The sequence below is a fragment of the Syngnathus typhle genome, linkage group LG1 (assembly GCF_033458585.1).
Source record: "Syngnathus typhle isolate RoL2023-S1 ecotype Sweden linkage group LG1, RoL_Styp_1.0, whole genome shotgun sequence".
Classification (NCBI taxonomy): domain Eukaryota; kingdom Metazoa; phylum Chordata; class Actinopteri; order Syngnathiformes; family Syngnathidae; genus Syngnathus; species Syngnathus typhle.
The window spans coordinates 10,914,604-10,935,734 of record NC_083738.1 but is presented as its reverse complement, the minus strand read 5'-3'; the positions used below and the strand labels follow the sequence as shown (position 1 = coordinate 10,935,734).

The following is a 21,131-nucleotide window of genomic DNA, read 5'->3' as shown; positions in this document are numbered from 1 at the left end:
TATTGTTGATTTTTTTTGGGTGGGAAGAGGGTATTCAGAGGAAAAAAAGCCCTCAAGGGTCACATGGATATTGATTTTCCTGGAAAGCGGACACTTACCTATATATTGGCCTCCATTAGTGCTAACGGATAGAGGTCTTGGGCCGAAGTCCAAAGAGCAAGAGTCAATTTATCGTGAATTACACTTCAATTTGGGCAGAGGGTCAGGAGAAAAGGAGTCATTGACTCAGGGAGTTTAAAGGCGGGCACTTGAGTGAGGTAAAGGGACATCCTGTTCTGTATTATAATAAATAGATAAATAAATAAATAGATAAATAAATCCTGTTAAATTACAGTTAACTACAGGCAGCGTTACTGTTATGAGACACCAGCCTCCCCATATGAAGCACAACTAAGTTGCGATCACGAGCGGCAGTGTTCATTTCATTAGTTTTCAAGCTATCTTCACCACTCTATATTGGCCGCATGGAAATTATAGAAGAATTCTAGCAAGGTGCATTTCTCAGTTTAGACAGGTTATTTAATGTCACTTCAAAATAATAAATGACGTTATTGTCATATAAAATGACCTATGACGTGACAGAAGGGTGTCCATAAAAAATGGTACTGGACTGTTTTAAGTCTGACTGTTAATGTTATGCTAGAATCTAGATAATTTTTTTGATAAAAAAAAGATTAACTTTGGATGTTACACTACCCTAAAAAGAAAACATTTTATATTATCACACATGAACTTTGTAAAGGAACGAAGATACTTTTTGCAGAAAACTATTGGCCAATTTGCAACAGTGGTTTCGTTGTTTTCCTGCCAGATGGGTCGAGCTTTGTCCGCCTTGCTCCCGACTCCATTCCAGCCGGGATGACAGCTGATGAGGTCTTTGGTAGGGAATTAGGGAGCCACTCAGAGGCTTTGGCACTGATCCTCCGGGTCACACCGCGCCTCTGCTGCTGGGACAATGTTACACTGCCTTTTACAAGGATTTAGGCTGATTCAAAAATCACAATAGTGAAGGGAATGCGGGGGTCTTAATGCATAAACACACAAGCCACAATGCAATCCTGGAAGCTGTCCTGGAACTTTTGGATCCTGAAGAGACGCCACGTAGTTTTAAAGTATTACTATTGATCTTCACCAATGGATCTTGCTCCCATGTCCATTACGGGTGCAGAAATAATTCATAAGCTGTAGAAGCTTCTACTATCCAGTGGATGGCGACAGTGCATTTGAAATTACTGCTACATTTTACATTTAAATTGACTGTCTACACGTGGTTAGCTTCTAATGACAATGTGTGACAGAAAACCTTTGCTAGTAGTAAAGGTTAGGGAGCAAGACCCAACCTGGATAGTGTTAATATCAGCACTATTTCATTTCTAACCCATTTTACAATATAGAAATTGATTTTGCAAATGGCTTACAGATTATGATTACATACTGTATATTATAACGACTTTGGGTTAAAAAAATAATGCACGTGCAAGCGTGGGAATGCTGGTCTGTATGCCACAAATTCACAACACGTAAAAATACCAATTAGTACTCACCTATCAGCAATTTTATTACATTTTTGACTCAGTAATAAGATAAGATAAGATAAGATAAGAGGAACTTTATTAATCTCACGTGTGAGAAACTGCATGTAACAACAGCCCGATTTACAGGAAGGTACAAGTAGGGGGAAAAGGTGCAAAAAAGAGACTTCTGGACCGTAGTCCTCCGGCATAAAAAAATAGAATACAATATAAAAAGAAAAATATGGAAAAATAACAACAATTGTAGTAAAACTAAAAATATAAGCTATGAATATTTACAAAAAGAAGAAGATAAAAATGTAGTGGTAAAGTGTCGTAAAGTGTATGAAGTGTATGAGTTTAGTAATGCTAATAAAAGAAGTAAAATAAATAGTGCACAGGTTATGGAAGTGAAATAGATCTAGGCATTGTGTGGCAGAGGATATTGCACATTGGAAGAATTGCACGTTATGGGGAAAGTATTGCACAGAAGGATGTGTTTACAGGTTGTCATTGTACAGCCTGATTGCAGTGGGGATGAAGGAGCTGCGGTAGCGTTCCTTCTTACACGGGGGGAGTCTGAGTCTCTGACTGAAGGAGCTGCTCAAGTTCTCCAAGGTCAGATGCAGTGGGTGAGAGGGGTTGTTCCTGATGGATGCTAGCCTGGCTAGCACCCTCCTCTCGCCCACCTCCTCAACAGTGTCTAGAGGGCAGCCCACCACAGAGCTGGCCCTCTTAACCAGTTTGTTGAGCCTCTTCCTATCCCTCTCTGTGCTGCTCGGAGCCCAACAGACCACAGCGTAGAGGATAGCAGAGGCTACCACTGAGTCATAGAAGGTTTTTAGCAGAGGCCTGCTCACTCCAAAGGAGCTGAGTCTCCTCAGGAGATGGAGGCGGCTCTGTCCCTTCTTGTAGACGGCGTTCATGTGATCCGTCCAGTTCAGTTTATTGTTGAGGTGAACACCCAGGTACCTGAAACTGTCCACGACCTCAATGTCCTGACCCTGGATGTTCACCGGTGAGTGGGGAGGTGCTCCTCTCCTAAAGTCAATCACCAGCTCCTTCGTCCTAATAATGAACATGCAGTGGTCCTATATGGTACTAAAATATATATGATGCACTGAACACAATCGACTGCAAGAATCAAATGTTTTATTCTAACGTGCAAGTGTGTGAATGCTTGGTCAGTATGCCACAAATTCACAACACGTAAAAATATCAATTAGTACTCACCTATCAGCAATTTTATTACATTTTCGACTCAGTAATAAAGAACTGCTATCATTTCTTTTTTAAATATACATCCAGTGGTCCTATGTGGTACTAAAAATATATATGATGCACTGAACACCATTAACCACAAGAATCAAATATTTTATTCTAAAGAACCGCTTGTTACTCAAATGTATGCACACAACTCGAGACAAAAATGGCCCAGCAATGGCTTGTATCGCAAAAATCTCATTTGCCAGGTCACTATTAAATTAATTATTAAATTAAAAAAATGATTAAATGCAGGGAATAGTTTTTAATTAACAAAATAGGCCTGATTTTCTAACTTTTATACAGCAACTTTCAGAGGAAACTTCATACAATTTAAAATAAATTTTATTTGCATTTGCATGAGTCAAACAGTATGGATTTAAACTGTCTAGAAGTCAACATGGTAATTTTTCTTTTGATTAATAGTTGTGCTTTTAGGACAAAAAAAAGATCACAAGCACTGTGTAAGTATTGCATGTTTTTTCGAACATCATTGCAGTGCAAAAGCACATGAGCACAGCAGACACCATTTATACATTGGCCCTTTAAGTCAAATTTAACAAATTGCACGATTGTTCCCTTTCCTTTTTAAAAGGAAAAACACGTTCCCAACAAACCAGCTAGAAATATTTTTTTTATCCATCAATATTTACAGTTTCAAACCCAGACCCGCAGGATTGTAAAGGAGACATTCAAACCAAAACCACACTGCCCCAGAAGCACAGATCATTTTGGAAGTACTGGAATGTCTATTTTCATGTCCTGATTGAAAAATTCAGATATCAATGAGCAAATGACTAAACCACTGTCTGAGAAAATGTGGCAAATACTTGAGAAAAGGGTGAAAATTGACAACTTTTATTTGGATAGACATAAAATAACAGAACACACACACAGAGACAGACGAGACAAACAATTCTTCATATGTACTGTAGTAATGTTTAAAAAGTCAAGTAAACACAAGTTTGTAGCAGATTTTTGTGATCATTTGATTTAAGACTATGAGGAACTTTTGTTGTTTTTTTTAACACCAATTTGCAATGGCTTCATCACGGTGGTCCACCTATCATCCCGCCATCAGTCCTCATCTTCTTCCTTTTGTTTTTTTTTTTTTGCTTTTTCTACTCAGTCTTTTTTAGAGCAGTGGCTGTTTTGGTCTTTCCCATGTAAGCCCCCCAGAAGAACTGCACAAAGAGCACGAAGTAGCTGAGGTACATGAGCGATGACCACACGATGTTATGCATGTGCGATGGGCACTCGTGGCCCTGCTGCATCCAGGAGTACACCAAGTAGTTGACCACGCAGCCCATCAGCATCTGAGTGATCTGCGTCAGCGTGATGAACATGGCAAAGTTGCGCGACACCTTGAAGCCGGCCGCCCGCAGTGCATAGTAAGAGTACATGACGGCGTGCACTAGGTAGTTCATGGTCATGAACCAGCCCCCGCCGGCTACCATGTCTTTGTACGAATACCAAGAGTACAGTAGCACAGTGATGTGGTGGTACCAGTGCAAGAAGATCAGCTTCTGCTTCCTTAGCACAATGAACAGTGTGTCACCTGCACACGGACAAAAACAGTAAGCTTGTTAGTGGCATCCAGTCCAAAGAAGGGTCCGACAAGCACATACGTATACACGTCGCATATAGGCAAAATAAAATCTGAACAGGATCAGACTTGCCTGCAATGTGAACCTGAACTACTTACCCAATTCTGGTGCTTTGCTTAGCACAAATGCGTAGGCCCAGAATTTGCTGACGGGCCCATTGTAAAAGCTCTGGTCGCAAACTGACTGTTTGAGTCCTTTGGTCATGAGGATGTACGTCATGTAACTTCCAGTGCGGACAGCGCCAAATATACTGCATGGAAAACAAACAAAAAAACAACCATTGAACAGAGTCCTTTGACCCACAAAGCGTTTTTGTTTGCTTGTAAATATTCAGTGCTGCATGACATTATACAACATTGGATCGGATTGTCTTTACTGGTTCTTTAGACAACAACATCTAGCATACATTAGCGCAATAGCTACAAACAAAAGGCTGTATTCACACCAAGGTGTCCTAATTGAGAATTGATAGTAAACCACAAATATGAAACCTATCTCATTTACTGCTGTAGACGTTTATATTTGGAATGCAACTGTTTTTTAGCAGAGATACGACACTGAATCTCCTCTTTTGGCTGGATGGACAGCGGCCGGTAATGACAGAGGTCTGGCAGCGACGGCAAATGCTAGCGGGCACAGAGCTTCTTCCGTGGTCGGCCGGGCAACGGGGCCGGGAGTTCTTCCTGGCTACCTTATCAGTTGTGGTTGGCTAACGCGGTCTGCGGTGGGCTCAGAGCTTTTAAAGCTGCGACACAGCCTTGAGCCTCATTATCAAGTGACAAAATGGGTATACATTGAATCCTTGCCTATTCGCTCTTTCCTTTTCACACGTTCACATTTTTTTTTCAAGATTCATGAAAGTCGCAATTGCCGTCAAGAAAGTATGTGGAAACAATACACATGACTCAGCCACTAACATTTTTGTACGTCAGTCAGGCGCTACGTATAGCCTGGGTAGTTAGTGTACGTTACGACACATTTTAAAAGTAAAATAATTTGCAAGCCATTTGCCATATTAAGGGTAATAAAATTTGTGTTCGACATGGCAAGCTGTTTCAGGATCATAAGTCCTGTTATATTTACGTGGAATATTATATTTGTATTATATTCTTATTATGCTACACCTAAAACTCGATAGAACGCGCTTCGATTCTACGCTACATCCTGTCGAACGCTTTGGTCATAGACCCCAATTTTTTGTGTTGTAAATACTTTTTTTCTTTTTCTAACTGTGAGCAAAAATCTTAAAACATTTGGAAAACGACACGCAACCATTGTTGATGCCCAAAACCTTGGGATGTAGCTTTGGCTAAATAAAAACATTTCAAATAAACTTAGAACAAGAACATTGCTGTTTAGCGGACACTGCAATCGACTGCACTGATTTTGAAGTACCGTATTTTCCGGACTATAAATCGCAGTTTCTTTCATAGTTTGGCCGGGGGTGCGACTTGTACTCAGGAGCGACTTGTTTGTGAAATTATTAACACATATCATTTCACATGTTATTTTCACACTAAACCGCATGAGGGCGCTCTAGGCCTGTGGAATAATTGGAACTGCAACTGATGAGTCTGACGTAAGCCACGTAGAAGAGGAAGGGATTAATCATAGCCCAGTGAATTACAATACAATTGAGATTTCTGTGCATTCCTGGAACCCTGCACCACTTGAAATCTATCTTTACAAATGACCTGTGACATTTTAAGATTAAGATTTGTAAGATTCTTTATCCCACCTGAAAACGGCGAGTGTGAGGGACCAGACCACCAGAGGCTTCCTCAACTCAAATTTCTCGCGTTGCTTCATGACATGTCGGCCGCCGAGGATGCAGGCGGCGTAGAGGGCGGAAAAAAGGAAGGACTTCTTCCTGCACAAGGCAAACAACAACATAAATGCATATTCCAACAGTGGTCAACAACACAGTCCATGTGCATCTCAATAAACTAGAATATCACCGAAAAGTTCATTTAGAGCAGTACTTCCATTCAAAACCTGAAGTTTATATCGTACATATTTATTCAACACATAGAAAACCACATTTCAGAAGACAGACCAATTGATTGGTGCCTGATTTAATGGAAAGGCGATGGAGGCCAGGACAGGCCAAGCAACAATGGGGCAGAGCGTGGCCAAAATGCTCACTTCATCACTGTCTTGTTTAGTAAACAAAACTGGAGTGACAACTACAAACGTTTTCTATGCGGCTGACGTGATTTAAGTACATTGTTCCGACTGCCCCCGAAATCTTATCAATGGTGCAGTTTCGGCTCAAATATCTCGCAGCTGCAGCCTTTCTCTGTTCAAGATAAGCGGGGGCTAGCACTGCTCTGCTGAAAGCCAATGTAAACGAAAGGTAAGAAGGTACAGAAAACAAGGACTAAAAAGTAAACCACAAAATACAAAACATATACTTGTAAATTCAGACGTGAGAGATGTGTTAATTCCTGTCCTTCAGATGACAAGAAAACAGAGCCCTTTGCTCAGCAGTAACGCCAAGGCCAGACAGCAGGATGACATCATTCCTTCTCAATGCACCTCAGAACAGTAGGGTGGGGCGCAGTGGGGATCAATCGACATTGTATTCCCTTTTCACGGCTTATACATAGTCATCTTTTTATATTGGGCATCGGGCACCAAGATTATGATTAGATTGTAGACGTAACGTAGTACCACCTCAGTCTTTATTTTCTCATTCATTCTACTTGCACAAGTGAATGAAATAAAGTAATGTTGAGCGTGGGATGGAAGATAAACAAACAGAAAACATTTGGACTGAAAGCAAGAAGAAAGCGAAACAAAGAAAGTTAAAGAAACAGCCACCTTGTACAGATGCAAAACGTGTTCCCAAAAACATTTTCTGTGCATAACAACAACGTGAGTATGTTCACTATTTACAAATCAATAAGCATGATGTTGCTGTCAGGTAGAATGTGTCCAAATGTGGTCAATATTAACATTTTAAATCAAGGAACAACGTTATTAACTGTTTGGCTAATTTTGTTGGCGGACTTCCCAAGGAGTGGTTTTCAAGAAGTGAGGATGACTCCAGACAGCAACAACATGCACTACAATGCCTAGCCAAATAATGCAGTGTTGTTTTTCCCCCACCTATGGTCAAATTATTTGTGCAATGTTTGACACATCTTTGTGATGTCATCACATCAGACATGCGGCATTTGCAATGCATGGAGCGCAAGACTGGATAACAGTCACTTTCATGCCAGTATGAACAGTACTGATGTACAAATTGGGAGTACGGTAAAAGCTGTTTTCTTAGCTTTTCAGTTGAAAAAAAAATTTTTTTTTGGTGAAACCATCCTATGGTCTCCTGCCAATTACGGTCTTGAAACATAGGTCAAAAGTCCCCAAAATGGCTGGCAGCGAGCGGCTTGGCTGCTCAGAAAATAGCAGGCAGTCAATGTGTTAGTCAAAGTCTGCTTATTGTCAATTTCTTCACATGCCAAGACACACAAAGAAATCAAAATTACGTTCCCACTATCCCACAGTGACAAGACTTAGTACACAATTTACATACAAGTAAACGACAAAAAAATAAAAAAAGGCACAAACAATGAATAAAGTGATGAATAGATAATAAACAAATAACATAATAAATAAGAGGAGCAAAAATGGAGCAAGTGTGCATACAGCAGACAGTCAGAATATAGCGCAAAGTACAGGACACTACGTAGAAGGGGGGGGAGAGAGTGCAGGATCCTAACAGCCTGGAGTATGAAGCTGTTTGTGAGTGTGGTGGTGCGGGAGCGCAGGCTCATGTACCTCTTCCCAGAGGGCAGAAGATCAAACAAAGAGTGAGCGGGGTGACTCACATCACTCACAATCGTGGTCGACTTGCGGGTGAGATGGAAGGTGTAAACGTCCTTCAGAGAGGCGAGTGAAGCACCAATAATCTTACCAGCCGTGTTCACTATGCGCTGCAGGGCCTTCATGTTTTATTCAGTGCAGCTACCACCCCAAACAGCGATACAACTGGAGAGGACGCTCTCAATGGTGCCACGGTAGAATGTAGTCATGACAGCCGGCGGAGCACTTGCTCGCCTGAGTTTCCGCAGGAAGTACAGGCGGCGCTGAGCTTTCTTCGCCAGTGATGCGGTGGACCAGGAGAGATCCTCACTGATGTGCATCCCCAGGAACCTGGTGCTGCTCACTCTTTCCACCACAGCATGGTCAGCGGCAGGTGTTGGGTGTGACCCTTCCGGAAGTCAACAATCTCCTTGGTCTTGTTGCCGTTCAGCATGAGGTTGTTGTCCCTACACCACGTGGTCAAAAGTTCAACCGCCAACCTGTATTGAGTCTCGTCGCCCTTGGTGATGAGACCCACCAGAGTCGTGTCGTCAGCAAATTTCACTATCGTCACATTTTGGCTGAACAATCTATTAGTTTCTGAATAGCTGGATGGTGTTTGAGTGGTGCAGAATGGGTTCATTGCACTGTCTAAGTCTTCTCAGTAACCTACCAGTGAGAACTCCAGCCAGACCTGTTTACAATAGTGGGCTGAACGGAGCGGAGCATTCCAAAAGGTATGTTTGTGAAATCAACAGTGACTCAACATGTTTCCTATTCTAGCTCTTTGTCATGTGTGCCTGACAATACGTACTTCGATCGTTTGTCCATTCGGTCGTTGCATTGCTAAGGTTTTAAAGTCTTGAAATTGATTAACTGTTAAAACAAATCAACTTCATGGCTGTATTCAAAGCAACTTGATAGAACTGTTAGTCAAACGTCTATTTGCTTTTACTGTATTCACATCAAATGTTATCCTGGTCAAACCTCCAGTTTATATAGACATTCACCGTCTGTTGTCTTCCGGGTTAGAGCACGCTGGCGTCAGATTTGTTGACTGCCGCTTCTGTCCCGGACCGTGTCCGTTACTTGTTTTTCGTTTTCCCGTTTTCAGTGCACCCGTCTCTTCTTTTATTTTTCTCGTGTTGTCTTTCGTCCACCTCGCATCCCCGCAGCTCCGCTCTCACCTATCAGTCTCCTCTCCCTCAGACTACCAACTACGTTAGCCAGCTAGCCAACAGCCAACTGGACAAAACCACCACCGGACCCTCCTGCCTCCCGACTCGGAGCCTGTGTCCGCCTGCTGCGGACTCGACGGCAGCTCTGGCCCGGCTCTCTGGCCTTCCGTCCGGCGTCCGCGGGGGACGGGCTCCACTCCCTGCGGGCTCGCCAACCGTGGCTCTGCTGTGTGCCGCCAGGGTGCGTTGGGGCCTGCTAGGGGTGTCCAAACTACGGCCCGCGGGGCAGTTTTTATTGGCCCGCAGCAAATTCTAAAAACATAATTGAATGTGGCCCGTATAACAGTTTGAGCACTTCTCAGTTTCCACACTAGATGGAGCCCGCCACACAAAGCGCTTGACGTCCGATTAGCACCTAGAAGGGAACGCGCAGCGTTGGACGTCCCACTAACCCCCCCCGGGAGAGAAGCGACAAAAAATATTGGCCCCCGGGCCCCTTCACGTTACTAAATATGGCCCTCCTTGCAAAAAGTTTGGACACCCCTAGGTTAGGCCCTATAATGTAGGCACAACAGAGATAATTTGACAAGTGAGGAGAGGAACCACAGTGAATATAATAATACAGTGGCATGATTAATAGAGTCTGAGAGCTGACTGGTAGGAGCAGGAACCATGTGCATGTAATCCAATTAGTGAAAGCACCCACGGCCCTGATTACATCACGCATCTAAGAAAGCAAAATTAATTGGTCAACATGGCGACTAAAAAAAAAGAAGTTGGTAGTAGGTGAGCAATCTCATTTGGGCCGATCATGTTGAACAACTTGAAGACATCGGGGATCTAACACTGTTTCATAACATTTTAGGGATTAAAGACTATGTTTATACAGCAATGATTTTAATTTAAAAAAATCTTACACAAGAAAAGCCTGTAACAATTAACAAATATCTTTAATAATGCTTCAGTTTAGCATCACCCGTCTGTATCGGATTGGAGTTTATTTGTACGAAACCGTGGAGCTGCCAATATGGGCTAACATAAGAATGTAACTGCAAATAAGTTCGAACGTTATCTGTACCTAAATGCTACAAACGTAGCATTTTCCCATAATGCCACGGGGTATTGACTTGTGCACGTATGCGTAAAAAAAGCTATTTTCTTTTAAGCGTTTGGCCTACATTACAGTAATGAGTTTGAAAATTAATTCAGTAAAATTGTTTATTTGTAATTTTATGGCTTGAGTGGGTGCAGTGCGGTGAGCGTTGCACAATCGCTCCACGTGTCATTTAAGTCAGGCACATACCAAGTGTAGGACCGTGCTGACGGTGGACAGACATTGGAAAGAAATATTACCTGTTACTCACCATGTTTGAGCAACAATCCAAGATAAATTCTTGGAAGCAGAGTCATTTAGTGTCGCAATGCTATCCAAGTGAGTCAGAGGCAAAGATGTGCCGAGATTTTACTACATTTCTTTTCATCAACAACTGGGGAAATCTACAGTTATTAAGTCTCTCTGAATGTTCTTCACTACTCCTGCTCATATACCAATGTGATACTTAGAATAATAATGCAGGAGTCGTAGTGAAGAACAATTTTAAACACTATACCAACTCCTTGACAATCAACAAATTATTTTTAGACTTAAGTTGGTACCTTGGCTCCATCCATACATCTTCTTCCGCTTATCCGAGGTCAGGTCACGGGGGCAGCAGCTTTAGGAGGGACTTCCAGACTTCCCTCTCCCCAGCCACTTCATTGAGCTCATCCCGGGGGATCCCAAAGCGTTCCCAGGCCAGCTGAGAGACAGTCTCTCCAGCGCGTCCTGGGTCGTCCCCGGGGTCTCCTACCGGTGGGACATGCCCGGAACACCTCCCCAGGGAGGCGTCCAGGAAGCATCCTGATGATCATGCCCGAGCCACCTCATCTGGCTTCTCTCAACGTGGAAGAGTAGCATCTCTACTCCGAGTCTCACCTGGATGACCGAGCTTCTCACTCTATCTCTAAGGGAGAGCCCAGACATCCTGCGGAGAAAACTCATTTCAGCCGCTTGTATCCGGGATCTTGTTCTTTCGGTCACGACCCATAGCTCGTGACCATAGGTGAGGGCAGTAGTGTAAATCGACCGGTAAGCTTTGCCTTTTGGCTCACCTCTCTCTTTACCACGACAGACTGGTACAGAGTCCGCATTACTGCTGACGCTGCACCGATCCGCCTGTTGATCTCGCGCTCCATCCTCGCCTCACTCGTGAACAAAATTCCAAGATACTTGACCTCCTCCACTTGGGGCAAAATCTCATCCCCGATCCGGAGAGGGCATTCTACCCTTTCCGACCGAGGACCATGGACTCTGATTTGGAGGTGCTGACCCTCATCTCGACCGCTTCACACTCGGCTGTGAAGCGCTCCAGTGAGAGCTGGAGATCACGGCCTGAAGAAGCCAACAGCACCACGTCGTCTGCAAAAAGCAGAGACGCAACGCTGAGGTCCTCAAACCGGACCCCCTCAACGCCACGGCTGCGCCTAGAAATTCTGTCCATAAAAATTATGAAAAGAATTGGTGACAAAGGGTAGCCTTGGCGGAGTCCAACCCTCACTGGGAACGAATCCGACTTACTGCCGAGTTCAAATTTTCGCCAAGGTTCAGACCCTCAAAAACTGCAGCATTATTTTCAAGACCACACCCTCGAAATAGACTAATTTTAGTCAGACAGTTTTTAAAACTGATAACAGCCGTCTTCATAATGTGTGCCTTTGTCAAAAGGCCCCACAGATCTATATTTTTAGCACAGTTTATGCCCTGGCTGTATTTTGAGGAGGTGGCCCCCTTAGCACACAAATGAGCCACTAGTCACATCTCTCTTGACTGTGACGCAAATGTAAAGTACCGTAATTTTCGGACTATAAGTCGCGGTTTTTTTCATAGTTTGGGTGGGGGGGCGACTTGTACTCAGGAGCGACTTATATACATATATATGGTTGTTTTTCTCTTTTTTGGGCATTTTATGGCTAGTGCGACTTATACTCCGGTGCAACTTATAGTCCGAAAATTACGGTACTTACTTTCATTACCTTGGCAATGAAAGACTTTGAGATGGCAACTTGTTGAGCAAGACGGACAAAAAAAAACCCACCTCATCATGGGGTTTTTTGTCAAATAACTTTCCACTTTTGATATGACTATGCAAAATGCAGCCAAAGAGGTACTGACTAAAAACAAGAACAAAATCTTCACAATTGTGTGGTTATTCCGCTAATTTAACCCTGCAATGGAACAAAACAAGCACTTCTACTGTAAAAACAAATTGAAAAAAAGTTTGAAAAGTATTATTTTAATGGTTACACACTGCGGCACACTGTATAGGTTTGTCTTTTTTTGTATATACAGTTTGTGCAACTCTGGCTTTAAGACGGAAACAGTAAGCGTATACGGTAATTTAAAGAGCAACTTTCATCTGGTAAATGACAATCAAACAACTACTTTGTCTTTGAACTTTTATAGTCCTTTCTTGGCCTTCATGAACTTGTGGTTGCTTATCTAAACTGATGTCTAGGAGAAGGGCGAATGACGTCTGTGAGACCGACCGTCAATTTATGGGCTATGTAAACTGTATGCGTGGAGTGAACTTATCAAGATGAGAAAATACACATAGATGAACTGAATAGAGTCTCTGCTTGCTAATTATGTTTCCTTGATACTTTTAGGGGTAGCTTCTTGTGTCCATTCCTTTGGTAAAATAAACCGCTTTGGGAGAAGCCCAAACACAATGCTCCTTGATAAGCATTTGTGACTGGTTGCACTAGTTTGGCTATGGAGATAAGGTTTCAGGGCCCTTGTTGTTTATGCTGATGAACATTTGTTGCTCTCCTGCCTCCTTTGCCCTATAGTTTAAGATTAAGAACCTCACACTTTGCCGAGAAAGACCATGTGGGTGACATATACTACAAGACTGAAGCCTGCAGAGCAGATCTGCGATCTGATTGGCTGCTGCTCTGTCAGCAGACATCAGAAGAGGCGTCCGATTGGTGCTTTCTTAGTGCCAGGGGATGGCAGGCTCCCGTGCTGCTGACCCATGCGGCCTCATACATTCACTTGAAATGAAAATGTGATGTTATGTGATTGACGTTGATGGCAAGTTCATGCAGTGAGCCTTGAATAAGTCAGCAAAGGACACAGCAGATGGCTGAAAGGCACTATAATGCTGGCTCAACTCTGCCTTTTGTAAGTATTTTGTGAGAGGATGTACATAAAATTAGACATTTGAGGTATACAATCAAAACATTTCTCCACATATCAAATGGACCCTACCATTAAAATAGGCAGAGGCAACTCAATTGTTCTGCACAGCACCACCAGGCTACAAGATGTGCAGCATTTTGTCCCATCAAGCTGCAAAATGATCTCAATTCAGCCCATTTTGGACTCATTAATTCGCTTCATATCAAATGGCATGATGACCTTAGCATCATCATGGTGCTTGTTATCTAGAGGTTGATAAGGGCGGAGGATGAGCGGTAAATCACACAAATTCCAAGGACATCCCACTGCGGGTTCAGACGTGAGGTGGATAAATCGCCAGCGCGGTTATATTATATTTGATCCGTACTGAGCGTTGGGTGCTGGATTCGAGGCATTTAACATGGTACAGTTGAACGTGGTCTTACCAGTTCTCCTGCATCCATCGGATGGCCTCCTCCTCGTTGAATTGCCTTTCGAACTCGTACTCTTGGAGGGCTAATACCGACATACTGACGGCGGTGGGGAGGCGAGCTCGGGCGTCAAGCTTAACAAAGGCGAGAGGCTGTCGTAGTGCTAGTAGAAATAGTAAGAAGTCTGGTATAGGCGAAGCCCGCCAGTCACATCGCCCTTGCCACTGTCAGGACGTCGCGGTCGCGCGTGTAGTCAAATCGACAATCCCTATGCACTGACTTAGCGAACACAGGATAACGCTGCTCTTCCTCCTTCGCCCGCCGGCCGGCCTTCTTCACCATAGCCACGCCCGCCACTCGTCGAATTGATGGATCCCGCGGGTCCTAGCGCCAGCCCCATCTATCGTTTTTTTCCGTGTATAGTGCGCCCCCATGTATAATACGCACCCTAAAAATGGCATGCTGATGCTGGAAAAAAGCCTGTACCCATGTATAATACGCACCCAATTTTTATGATTTTTTTTTATGATTTTTTTTTTTTTTTTTTTAAGTCCCAATGATCATAGGGAGGCAATGGGTCCCATTTTTATAGTCTTTGGTATGGTCTTAACTAGGCTGGATGTAATTTTTTTTGTTGCCGTTGATTTCTCCGACTGCCCATAAACGCACGGGAAAGAGGCGTGCGGACGTGAAAAAGGCGCCTCTGTATGGGAGAGACGTTGAAGAGGAATAAAAACACCCTTGGAAACCAAAACTTGGTGATTTCAAGTTTAATTTCGAGGGACATTTGTCACGTCTCGTCCCCAGTTTTGCTATGTGTCTAGGTTTCCATAGTTTCTGTTCGCGTCGCCCCTCTCTTCCTGTGTCACCTCAATCGATGTAACGTGTTTTGTATTTAAGTCCTGTCTGCCCCTCGCTCACCGTCGGATCATTGCATGTGTTACTGTCATGATGTCTGTTTGCTTTCTGTTCCTGTCTTTGGTAATGTCACCCTGTCTTTTTGTTCCACGACTTTGTCGGTCAGTCCTGTTGTTGGTTTTGTTTTCTAAAAAAAATAAAAAATTAAAAAAAAATTGTACCCATGTATAATGCGCACCCCAGATTTTAGGACAATAAATTCGTTAAATTTTGCGCACTATACACAAAAAAAAACGGTATTTCTTTTTTTTTCCTCGATCTTAGGCACCCTTCGGTCATTTTTTTATTTTTGCTTTGACTTGCGATTGCCAACCTGAATATACTGTACGGTGGCTGTGAACTTAGTTCAACTCATCTCACAAAAAGCAGCATTTTGGCAACTATTGAAAAAGTCATCAAAAAGAGACTTCGAGTTATTTCGTGGCACTACCAGTTGACATTTACCGTCTTAACCTACTGCTAACAAACAATACAAAATTGACAATTGGCAACGATAGTTGAGGTTTTAGAACTAAGTCCAAACATCCGCTAAAGGTGCTATTTATGGGAAAGAGAGGCACTTCACTTTTTCCCACCTGGATGTTTATAATCAGTATTTTACAATTATTGTTAGCCATCAACTTCCGTGTTTCTAACATTCCCAGCATTTAGTAGGTTTCTCCAATGATGGCTTTTATTTTTCACAAATATTCGTTTAGAATTTACAATCATTGCATGAGTTTTTTCAAAGTAATTGTCAACTAATTTATCAAAGCAGGAGGTAAAACCTCTCCAAAATATTATTTTATTTAAATTATTATTCTAGCTGAATGTACATGTTGATGCACTGAGAAAGACGCAATGAAATATGTTACTCACCAGTGACTTGAGTAGACCTATCATTTATTATGTTTCATTAATCTTCGTACATACAACTATGCTGAAATATCAAGAAATCAATTGCAAAGAGCAAAGTGTAATCACGTACGTCCTATCACAATCCCTATTTGAGGTAGAAATAAAAGATCCAGCAGGGTTTGACTGACTATTCATTTCGATGAGATATTATGGGTATGACATTGTAAGTTACAAGTAGTGATTTCACTACCAGTTATGCAATTACATTGAATAAATAAGTCCTTTACGCATATTACCAGCAAGACAAATCATTCACAATGGTTAAGATCAGTTTATTTTCTACATGTACTAGTTCAAAGTTCAGTTCACAACTTATAAAATAAACTAGTTCATTATTGAAAATTTATGAACTATGTTCATCGTTCAAAAAATGAAAAGTTAATAGTTTTTTATTTCCCCCAATAGAAAGCATTTATTTTTTTTATTTTTTTTGCTGCGAGCTGTTACCCTCCGGTGTATTGACATTTTCTCATTGTTTTCACTCATTCCATCACACTAGTATCCAGTTGCTCCTATTACCCTACAATTTGAAATACAGGAAAAAATGATCTTTTTCTTTAATGAATTGAAACTGTGGTCCAGAATGTGCAAACACAAACCACCTGCTGTAGGTGCCAGACTTAGGTAGGAAACAAATGCTGCACAAATGAAGTACACAACATTTAAATTAAGTTATATTTGCTTTAACCATTTTTGTGTGAATGTCTTATGTCACACAAAGAATCAGAAAACGTAAAAGTTCAAAGTGTGCAAAGCCCAGACAAATTACTAAAACAACAAAAAACAATCTTATTAAGAGTAATTTGTGTTCCAACACCATTGGGAACACTAATATTTCTTCTTAAATTCTTGAACGCTCTCACAGCATTCATGATACCATATTGGTGCCGTTTGACAAGAAAGGGCAAGTGAGGATATACTTGCGCGACCAGTTTACATCGTCTCCATGCACATGTCGCATTTTCGCCGCAGTTGCCATATCCTTTCCCCCCTGCCTATTCAAACCTTGTTTAGAGTGTGTTTAGCGGGGGTTTATTTTGATGTCTAAGAAGAGAAAACCTGGCATCCTTGAATGAAACACGTCTGGTAAGATTATTGGTGCTTCGCTCCCCTCCTTGAAGGACATTTACACCTCCCATCTCACCCGCAAGGTGACCACGATTGTGAGCGATGTGAGTCACCCCGCTCACTCTTTGTTCGAGCTTCTGCCCTCTGGGAAGAGGTACAGAAGCCTGCGCTCCCGCACCACCAGACTCTCAAACAGCTTCATACTCCAGGCTGTCAGGATCCTGAACTCGCTTCCCCGTTCTGCGTAGCGTCCTGTACTTTTACTGTCTGTATGCACACTGGCTTTTATTTGTTGTGTTATCTATTTATTTATTATTTATTGTTACTCTTATTATTTATTGTTGTGCCTTCTTGTTTTTTATATTGCGTCGTTTACTTGTATGTCTATCGTGTAATATGTCTTGTCACCGTGGGATAGGGAAAACGTAATTTCGATCTCTTTGGGTGTCTCGGCATGTGAAGATGTTGACAATAAAGCAGACTTTGACTTTGAAAGTGAACTCAAAACCAGTCATTGGCCCCAGAATGAAACCATTCACCAAAATGTTCACAAAGCAAAAATACATTGCGTTCAGTTCACCTCCATCCAAATTATGAATGAGTTCATGAACGTTTGTTCATTGAACATGAGCAAGTTCATGAACTTTCGTTCATTGAACGTGTTCAGGTACAACGCTGGCAGGCATAGTCAATTATGTACCATCTGTCAAGGCTTTGGCTTTTAACCCACTGCCTTGTCTGTGTGAATGTAAAATGTACATAGCAGTATAGAAAGCGGAAAGATAGACTATTGTTTCCTCAAAACACTACTATGGTAACATAGATTTGACATGTGTCATTTTCTTAGAACCACCCCCGCCCCCCCCAAAGGATTGGTTTCTGTCAGTGTAGCTGTGTTTGAACCCTTGAGGCACGCTCAACAGGCATAAGGAATACCGTGTTTGCTTGGTATGGGAATGTCACTGAACGAAACTGTAACACACCCTTTTTCTAAAGATACACAAATCTTCACTTCACTCCCTAGGCCAGTGCTTCTCAATTATTTTCTGTTACGCCCCCCCCTAGCAAGAAGAAAACTATTCGCCCCCCCCCTCCCCACCGTGACTATCCTAACTTGTCTTGTAAGTCGTAAAATGTTGCACTGTCGCAAACGTGACAGAAGTAACAATGAGAGCGCCACTGCCCCCTGCTGTAGTAGATGCGCAATTTATTCTTTACGAACACTTTATTCTAGTACTGCCAAAAAAAAAGCCTGTTCCCCAGGGTCACACGCGCCCCCCGAGGTATAGCACCCAAGGGGGGCGCGCCCCACTATGTGAGAAGCACTGCCCTAGGCCATTACAGTCCATTCTTCCGTCCGCCCAATCAAACCACCAATTGAAAAATTGGTCTGTCTGTCTGTCTACTTGCCTGTGTAGCTGTAGATTTGACGTGTCATTTTTATTATTTATACGAAAATACCACCTTCTGTCCTTTCGATCGTTGATTCACTCATTTCGCTGTCAATCATAGAGAGATTCAGCCTCAGGCAGATCATCCAATCATCAGCCTTGTACACCCCCAGAGACGCTGGGCGTCCTAAGAGCAGCCGATGGAAGGGACAAAGCCCAGCATTTATCCAATAACTTGGCTCGTTTCGCTGCATTCTTTGCTTCCCTATTCAACTTGGTGGACGCCCAGTGTCTACAATGTTTAAAGCACTGTGAAACTGTGGGAATGAGTGAGAGCAAAGCCGTGTTGTTACAAGTGTTATGAAGCTGATTCTGAACAAATGTTGAGCGCATTGTAGCACTTATATATGCAATGTCAGGTATACACGGCAATATATGTATATTTGATCACTTATTTGTTTTACATTTTAGGTGAAACTCAGCCTCCCTTGCAGTCTTGGACCATTTGCTTCTGCTACCTACCTTCCTACCTACCTACCTGCCTACCTACCTACCTACCTACCTACCTACCTACCTACCTACCTACCTACCTACCTACCTCCCTACCTACCTACCTACCTACCTACCTACCTACCTACCTACCTACCTACCTACCTTCTTACCTACCTACCTACCTACCTACCTACCTACCTACCTACCTACCTACCACCAATTTATTCGTGTTTTGTGTTTTTAACTTGATTTTCATTAGTTGCTCATCACGTGTGGTCAATTTTGTGGAGCATGGCAGATTGACACGTAATTTAAAATACAGTACAGAATTGTCTGTACTGTCACGATGTGGCTCAGTACTGTTACCTACTGTTTATTGAACATCATTGCAGGCAACCTCGACGAGCGATTCAACAATACTGTATACTGTATACATTGACCCATTCAATATTTTTTTTTATATATTTGATATTATATATCGTACTATTTTATGTCATAAACCAAGTTTGAAAAATCTTTAAAATGTAGTCAATAAATATTGTGACTATTTGTCATAATGTATTATCAGGTTTTAAGTGTTGTGAATGTGAATTTGCTGATGTGCTTGTCTTTGAGGGTGAAATGTTTTTATACAGACATTTAACAACAACAATAATAATAATAATTCAAATGCAACCCAAGTTAATCCAAAACAAAATCCTTACATTGAGATCAAATACAGTATTAAAAGAGTTCAAACATACCAACTTCATCTTTAGACATTATCTGTTGTATACTTTTTGGTAATATGTTCAACCAAGGAAGATTTCACATTGAGTTGGTCAATTTTGTCAATTTTGTAAGTTAAATATGAGAAGATTCTCAATACAAAAAAAAAGAAGTACTTTTTTGTTTGGTGCCATGCCCTGATAAAAAAAATAACGTGTATACTGTATTGAGCGCCAACACGCTGCCATCTAGTGTCCATAATAAGTTCTGCAGCCCCATTGACCTATCGCGTAAATACCCTTTGTCTCCCCAACCCCCAAACAAATTGGATTCATAATGTATGGTTTACATTACAACACTGCTTATAGCATATGTGCCATGTCTGATCTTGTGTGTAATATGTGCCAATAAGACCCAGGTGACGATATTGTTTTAAGCAAAAGGGCAGCAGCTGCTGTCACAGAGTGTTGGCGTGGAAAGTGCCAATCTGACCTATTGCTTTAGAGACGATGAAAAACACCACACGTCCGTGACCTTTTGCGCTTCATTACCTTCCGTGATGCCTCATAAAAGTGAGGAGAATACACCCACCTTGGCAGTGAGAGTGAAGGACAGCCACCCCACCATTCCCTTTCGAGCCCCCCTCTTTCTATTCTTTTATTGCTCGGATATGAGATTCACACATGACAGTTCTACTGGAGCCCTATGACACTCACTGGCCAAAATATTAGGTACGCGCCACAGTCCAATCAAATGAGATCCAGTACTATACTAGATCTAGTACTATACTACATATGAGTTCAATTAGAGCAATGTTTATTATTGTACACATACACCACCCCACCCATATTTACGGTTATGCTTTTTGCAGATTCACACATTTGCATTTTTGTAGCTTTTTGTTTTGTTTTTCACTAAAAATCTGTTTGCTGTTATGGGATCAGGCCATAACAATTTGTGGCACCACTTTGTGGAATGTTGATGTAGTTAGGTTGAAAAAGTCTGGATCATGCTATTTTAAGCTTTCCACTGTACATTATAGGCATATGAATACCACCTTTGACACAATGACAATCTAATTTCTTATGAAATATGAGTTATTTATACAATATATTTAATCTAAAGCTAAATAATATTTGTGTTGGTCACACACAGTATTTAAATATAGGAACAGCTACTTGAAACTCTGGTCAAAGTAGAATTACAGATTAAGCTCCTTTACTCAATAAAAAGTACAGACAATACAAAAGGATTTTTTCGTTTTCCATTTTGAGTTCCCCCCCAAAAAAACAACTTGTATATTGCGCCTACTGAAAAGAAAACAGAGCTACCTAGCGTTAGGCTAACTTCTACCATCTTAGGCAGCAATGTGGTCTCATAACTTTGCAGATTAACAGGAAAAACTGAAAAAATATCACGTTTATGTCAATTCAGAAAAATAAAGCATAAGTATAGACATCCGTTTTCAAATGGGAATAAAGTACAGCTGCCGATACATGAAAAATTCAGTATAGCTAAGCACAGTAACATCGACGTCATGGCGTCATTGCTGCTTCTTAACAATGAAGGTTACCAAAATTACAGCAAAACCTCTAAATCCAAGCTTAGTTTAACATTTGACCCAAACTTCCGGAAAAAAAA

General features: G+C 41.8%; 1 protein-coding gene across 1 annotated transcript; it reads right to left on the bottom strand.

The window, feature by feature from the left end:
* Nucleotides 1–3,616: 3,616 nt before the first annotated feature.
* Nucleotides 3,617–14,360, bottom strand: elovl6 (ELOVL fatty acid elongase 6). The gene is made up of 4 exons (XM_061284993.1): nt 14,032–14,360; nt 6,120–6,251; nt 4,480–4,631; nt 3,617–4,332 (listed from the first exon to the last, which is right to left on the bottom strand). Exons 1-4 carry the CDS (start codon nt 14,112–14,114, stop codon nt 3,896–3,898), a joined length of 804 nt encoding a protein of 267 aa, XP_061140977.1. The 5' UTR covers nt 14,115–14,360; the 3' UTR covers nt 3,617–3,895.
* Nucleotides 14,361–21,131: the final 6,771 nt, after the last annotated feature.

Bases quoted from the DNA above. Each gene is read 5' to 3' on its own strand.
- elovl6 (XM_061284993.1), bottom strand. From the start codon at position 14,114: ATGTCGGTATTAGCCCTCCAAGAGTACGAGTTCGAAAGGCAATTCAAC. The intron at 6,252-14,031 runs GTAAGACCACGT...TGCCTTGTGCAG, and splicing joins CGATGGATGCAGGAGAACTG to GAAGAAGTCCTTCCTTTTTT. The intron at 4,333-4,479 runs GTAAGTAGTTCA...GTCCGTGTGCAG, and splicing joins AAGCAAAGCACCAGAATTGG to GTGACACACTGTTCATTGTG.